General features: G+C 32.0%; 1 protein-coding gene across 6 annotated transcripts in view; it reads left to right on the top strand.

The window, feature by feature from the left end:
* The window catches only part of LOC106473639 (glycosylated lysosomal membrane protein A-like), a 40,974-nt gene that overhangs the window by 21,805 nt on the left and 11,924 nt on the right, over positions 1-7,245 (top strand). For 5 of the 6 annotated variants that reach the window (XR_002613744.1, XM_022402044.1, XM_022402039.1 and 2 more), the window contains 2 exons: positions 2,797-2,997; positions 5,584-5,817. Coding sequence is in view for 5 of the 6 variants with exons in the window: in XM_022402044.1 (XP_022257752.1) it covers positions 2,797-2,997; positions 5,584-5,817 (435 nt within the window). In the remaining variant the exon portion in view is untranslated. The remainder of the gene's footprint in view (positions 1-2,796; positions 2,998-5,583; positions 5,818-7,245) is intronic. The other variant, XM_022402043.1, reaches the window with a different exon arrangement.

The raw sequence follows: 7,245 nt of genomic DNA, 5'->3' as shown, positions 1-7,245 counted from the left end.
CCCCCCCACCCCCACCACACACACACACACATACACAGATAGCCATTTGATCTATAGAATTTACCTATCACCTGCAAGAAACAACAAATTCTTTAATTAAGTATAGCCCTTCACATCCATACATCTAACTACTGGAAATTTTAAAGAATTGGAACTAACTGAACATAAAAACCTCCTTAGAAAAACTGTTCCACAAGTGTATAACTAACCAAAAATAAAATCTGTGTTAAAACATATTTACACATAGGTTTTCAAAAGATAAGTCATACTACCTCTAATATTCATGGTTGTATTTCCAGACTTACCAATCCACCACTCAGTCAAATAACACATATGAAGACTGTCAAACTCTGTCAGTTTTTAACACCTGAATCAAGTCTAATTGTTTAACATTGAAGAAAAAATAAGTCTCAAATGGTTAGTTTAAATAACTTAAACCAGATTCCCTTCTTAAACAACTTTTTATGTAAAGTTAATAAGCTCTCTTAACCTGTAGTAATCTGTTTTTCCAGTGTATATACTTCCTTGCTTCATATTTATACCAATTGTCTATTACATGCCAGGGAAATGCTCTGTCAACTGAGCTAAAGGGTTAATTCCCTTACAGCTTGCTAATAAGTTTTTGACTACTCAAACTGCTACAATCCTAAAAAAAGAAACTCACAATTAAAAGATTTAAAAAACACCTGTTTAACTGACATTCAATGCAGGCCTGTAGCCAAAACTAGAGCTGGGTAATTAGTGGAATTTGATTATTAGTAAATTCATTCAATTTATTGATTATACTCATATGAGTCTTGGATAGATGGAATAACCAGAAACACTAATTTCAGTTAGTTAATTATTTTCATAGCTTTGATTTATATAATTGTACTTTTGGTTAATTGATGTAATCAGTGCTCATATACAGTCAAGTTAAGATTTAGCCAAATCCAGCCATGTTTTTTTAAATCTTTTATTTGTATTTTTTTCTTTTTTTGGTAATCAAGTGTATTAACTTTATGTAAAATTTTCTTTGGAAGTGTCTTTAAGTACTCTTAAAGGAGAAGTATGCTGTTTAAGTGATGCAGGTTCCATTCTAATAGCCTAACATATGCATGCTTTCCAACATCTTGATATTCTTTCTCTATTAAGGGGACTAAAAATGTTCATATCAGACATCAGTTTTATACTTGGTTACTTCACCCTTAAAAGGTTTTATGCAAGTCTGAACAAGATATTTTTTTCTACATTAAGATGTTTTGCCTTCAGACTGAATATTAAAAATCCTATTTTGTTAAAAAAAACATCACCACAAACTTAAGAAAAAATATAAAAGTTTTTTTTTAGATTTCAACTATTTTGGCTTAATATTTTCTAAGTGGCAAAGCATATTGTTCAGATGTTTATTACAGCACTACTAGACACTTAGTCCTTGAGGCAGATGTAAGCCAGAATGTTGGGCTCTATAATTAAGTTTTTATTTTTCTGAAGCTTCTGCCCTCCAGTGGCACAGCTGTATGTCTGTGGACTTCTACTGCTAGAAACTGGGTTTTGATACCCGTGGTGGGTATAGCACAGATAGCTCTTTGTGTAGCTTTGTGCTTATTAACAAACAATAACTGAAGCTTCTGGCCACATATTGTATAATAATAGTAAAATACTTTTATCTGAGATATTGTGAGAAGCGTCATAAGATGGTCCCTTGCAGCTTCATTTGTTCTTGTGGTTAGGACCACTAACCACAAGATAGATTAGTTTCAAATGCTAAAAATTTGAGAGTATGGGGTAGTGAAAAGGTTTTGGTCACTTAAAAAGGATTGGCCTTATGGGTCTACACTTTAAGAATTCCAATAAGTAGAATTAAGTTAAACCTCTGTTTGTACCTTTCACTAATAGCTGAACATTCAGCTAGCAAATAACTTTTGTAATTTATCAACAATCACACTTAAACTGATTTCTTTCTCCACAAGGCTAATGCTTCTCCCTCACAGTAAGTCAAATTTCAAAGCCCTACGTGCATAACTTTCCATTTTTGATATTAAAACTAATTTTGGTATATTCTTAAGAATTGTCAAGGTGACTTTCAATAAGAAAAGCATTCTCAAGGGAATAATCTCTTCTGAGCATTTTATTTTCATTAATGAATATAAAATTATTGCTGTCTTTTTTCTGTTTGTTTGCCATTAAGTACAAAGCTACACCTTGGAATATCTATGCTGTGCCCACCATTGGTATCAGAACCCAGTTTTTAGCATTGTAAGAACACAGATTTACTGCTCAGCTGCTGGGGGCTGTTACTGTCTGAAAAGCTGTCCGAGTCTTAGACCTAAATAATGAGCAACTAATTTGATATAAATGGTTAATGTGCATTCTTTGTATCAATATCTAGTAATTTTTTAAAAAGTATTAACTTTAGCCATATAAACGTAACATCACTGACCGTATTATGAGTAAGCCATGTTTTCCTACAATAGCTGTCTTAAATAATTATAATTTGTACAGTTTTCTTCAAAATTTCATATTGAGTGGAAGTAATTTCTTACTTTTTGTAGACTTGAGTACATAATAAGAAAATATATTTAGATGTTTTTATGTAATGACCTCTCAAACAAGCTATTTTTATAATAACAGGTTAATTTATGTCTCATATTTAGAATTATCAAATGGTATATTTTTTATAAAAGTGTAACACAAAGTGGAATTCCATACAGTAATATGCTGTTTCAATAAATTATTCCCTGTCTTATAGTGCTGTTTTAGGTTATAACATTGTATAGTGCACTTTATTTTTACGTCTTTATTTTAATGTTTCAGCTGTGGCAGTTCAATGATACAAAGGACACCGGAAAACTTGACATAAGTACAAATGAATCCTTTCCAATATCCTTTATGGAAATGAGTTGGCAGAACATCAATGAGACTATGACTTGCAGTAGTGATCAGTGTTCAGTGTCATTTGAGACATCTTCTGTTGATACAGATTACTTCTTGCCCAATGGTTCTTTTTCATTTCAGGTGAGCTAAATTTTGTCTTTCAAGTATCTTTTTTTTATGTAATATTGGTTGAAAAGAAAGCTTTGTGAAGCTTTTGAAACAAGGAAGTTGTATTTGTAAAATTGTGTAGTGTAAAGTTACTGTTTTAAACCACTGTGATTTATTTTTCAGAATGTTATCTGTTAATATTTTAGTTGTAAGATTGATTTTCTTCATATAGAATATGAATGAAAAAAGGTTTGTTTTCACTTATTTTTATCAGCTTGTAAAAAATCTTATTATGTACAGTAGATGCTTTGATATAGTAACATTCTAAAGATATTACATATATATGTTTAATTGGTTGTCACAGAAAAAAGTTTATTCAAATCTTATAATTTTGGAGTAACTTAATAAGTTTTCCTTCCAAAATAAAAAACAAAAATCTTTAAGAAATATAAAATACAAGAATTTACAAGTTGTGCTTTTGTTACCAAATAGGTAATACATTAATACACTTTATAAATTCAGAAAGGTTTCAAAAATTGAATCAAAATTTTTACTTTTATTGTATTAATTAAAACATTTATTGATATTCAGCACAGTAGTATGATTCTTATATTGATAATCGGACAGTAATCTATCACATTTAATTAAGGACAACCACACTGTTGGGTATACAAGACTGTTAGTGTAAAAGTTATTAGGTAGTTCATTTAGTGATCTAATATTTAATGATTATATTAGTTTTTATAACAAGAGTGTTAAAGTTAATTATTTTAAAGGCGATAGTTATAACAGATTTCGTTACATAACTCGGTAAGAGTTGTATGTTGTGTGTGAAGTTCAATTGTTATAGTATTATTGATGTCTCTTTCTTGAAACCTCCAAGTTTTTCTCACTATGTGAGTATTGTTACATCATAGCATCTCATAGTTTGTAGAAAGTTCCATGCCTCAGTTAGGCAAATGAGTGCAAGTAAGAAAAGTTCAATCAAGAAAAGAAAGAAAATGTCAAGTTAGCTGGTGTGTGAGTGATTAGCTTTAATGGGTGATTTCTATAGTGTGATTCACAGCTGTAATGTAACAGCATAGATAGGAAAAATAATTTGTTTTGTCAATTGGGTTCTAAAGTAACTGAACCAGCCTTTATGGACTTTTGACAAAAAAAATATATACAATTATTTAAAGCTGGTAACCAAGACTGCTTGATTGTTAGTTTAGCCATAACAGCCAACATTTTAAAGTGAGTTTCACAGTTTAACGTAGATAAGGAGAATAATTTGTCTTGTCAAATGGTGTTCTAAAGTAACTGAACTCGCCTGTGGAGATTTTGATGAAAAGAAGACATTTATTTAAAGTTCTGCGTACAACTGATAGAGGATTGTATGGGATAACATGAATCACAGATTATACAGTAAGAAACAGAGTCAAGAGAAATAATTTGTTTTGTCAGTTGGATTCTAAAGTAATTGAATCAGCCTGTGTGGATTTTCGATGAGAAAAAAGAATTATTTAGAGCTTACCAAATGCAAAACTTCCACTAGTAACAAGAAGTTTCATATTGCATTATTATCTATCATTCCTTTAAACTTTAAAATTTACTGAATGGTGCAACATTTACCAAATGCTATCCACCTTCCTCCTGATGTTGGTTTCCAGCAGATATGGTGATGATTATGTTAGATGTGCACACATGATTGCTGATCCTTGGTACAGAGGCTCATCTTCCCTACCAGTTCCTATATCAGAGGTGAAAAGTAGAGGACCTCTTTTTACCTTGGGCTGGATATCCCTATCATAGTTCACTTGGTGTTGGTTGAAGTTGATCTCCATTTACTATATGATGCATCCTAACCACTCAAAACCTGGGGTTCCTTAATATCACGTATGTGGCCAGGTACCCTTGATACATTCTCAATGCTGCCTGGTGATGAACTGGAGATGCACCCCCACTTTGCTTTCCATCTTCCTACCATTACTTGGATGTAAGTTCCCAGCAGGTATGATGATGGTTGTGTTGAATGTCACACATGATTAAACTGGGGAGGTCCCTTCTTTGTTTTTTCCCTTATTGTGACAAATTTCTCATGGGTGAAGAGTATACTTGGTTCAGAAGTGGTGTGGTCTCCAACGGGGGTGTTACCCCTATTTATTTGCACTACCTATGGTCTTCCTTTGGACGCTTTCTAAAGGGGATCATCTTCTCACTGGACCCTCCACTAATGCAATGTGGGATTCTAGCTATTTGTGAGAGAGGTAAGATATCGTATCGGAAGTTAACATTTTCCTAAACTGAAAATATATTTCCGACAGATACTTACCTCCGCTCATATTTCCCAACCATCATCTCCACTAAAAATAATATCTAATGTTATTGTTTTTTGTAAAACAATCAAAACATTTTAACATGTAATCACGATACTGATTTAATCTATTCTTAATATATTATCAAATAATAGCTGTTTTATCATGATATTTGTTCCTAGTCATCAGAAAACTTTCTAGATGTTGTCAGAAATTGAAAGTTAAGATGGTGTAGATTTCTAACCTTGACTTGTTCTATTACACATAAGTGACTAATACCAGGTCTTGAATGATCTGTCTCTTTTCTTTTTTATGTATTTAGATGACTGCCCATTCAAAGGATGGAAGAAATAATATTTTACCTCATTTGGAGCACACAGCCAGTAGTTCTCAACTTAATATAGTGTTGAATGAAATGAAATCACATTTTACTGGCAGTCGCTTTGCTTTAGAGTTTCTATTTTTCTCTTCTGACGTTTCACATGAAAATATTGATCCTATAGCAATAGAGAGCAGAAAGTCTGTTGATGATGAGTACACACCTGGTGTTTTCAAAGTATGTTTTGCAAACAACAAATCAATAGTTTAAAAATTACATGTTTTAATGACTTTTGATAAATGATAGAAGAGGATGGAGTAGTTGGCAAGTCAGTTTTACCCTATATTTATTTCAAACATTTATTATCTACATAAATCTGCAATTAGGACTTATGCAGTATATTTTTAATAATTCATTGTGTTATGCTACCCTAAATCATGTATTTTATATTGTTAAAATTCTTTGTAAAAGAATCAACATTTTACTAACAATTTATTATAAAATGTAACATCATACTGTACATTTATTTACTTAGTATTTTGTTTAGATATTCAGAGAATTATAACATAACATAACGTTTTGGGACAACATGGTATGTATTGGTCCATCTCGGCTGTTCCATCATCTAAACTAAATTAAAATGATTAAAAAAAGATCTTAAAGCCAGTCTTTTTCATTCAAGCTTTTTCTTAAACTCACTTAAATTTACTGCCTCTACAACATCTGAAGGCAACCCATTCCAAAGGCCAACAACCCTGTTAGAAAAATAAAACTGTCTTAGCTGAAGATGATTCCTATTTTGCCAAAATTTATATTTGTGGCCCCTAGTCTTATTATTTTCATTGCTAAATATAAAAAAAGATGATGCCTCCACACTATCAATTTCCTTTACAATCTTAAACACCTCAGTCAGATCCTCTCTAACTCTTCTTTTTTCAAGAGAAAACAATTTAAGAGATTTTAGCCTCTCCTCGTATGACAATTTGAGAGATTTTAGCCTCTCCTCGTATGACAACCCCTCCATCCTAGGCACCATTCTTGTAACCCTTCTCTGAACTCTTTCCAACAATTCAATGTCTTTCCTGAGATAAGAAGCCCAAGACTGAATACAATATTCCAAAGATGGCCTAACGAGTGACCTATACAAAGAAAGTATAACCTCTTTAGACTTGTATTCAATATTTCTATAGATACAACCTAAAATCCTATTTGCCCTACCACTAGTAACAGCACACTGCTTGGATGGCTTTGGAGATTGGTTGACTATTACACCAAGATCCCTTTCCTTCATAACACTGTTAAGGTTATTCCCATCCAAATTATACTTATAATTAAATTATGATAACTCACATGCATTATCTTGCATTTATTATAATTAAAACCCATCTGCCATTTATTTGCTCAACTCACTAAATGATCTAAATCCTTTTGTAAATCAGCAGCATCCTCTTCACAGCTAGCTACACCCAAGACCTTAATATCATCTGCAAATTTAAGTAATTTATTGACTATCCCATCATCTATGTGATTGATGTAAATCAAAAAGAGCAAAGGTCCTAAAACTGAGCCCTGAGGTATCCCACTTGTGACATTAATCCAGTTTGACTGAACTCCATTTATAGCAACCCTCTGCTTTCTTCTATTTTTTTTTTCAAACCTTTTATG

This window comes from Limulus polyphemus, unplaced genomic scaffold (assembly GCF_000517525.1).
Source record: "Limulus polyphemus unplaced genomic scaffold, Limulus_polyphemus-2.1.2 Scaffold6359, whole genome shotgun sequence".
Lineage (NCBI taxonomy): Eukaryota > Metazoa > Arthropoda > Merostomata > Xiphosura > Limulidae > Limulus > Limulus polyphemus.
Note: the sequence above shows the minus strand (reverse complement) of the source record. Positions and strands in the feature narration are given on the sequence as shown.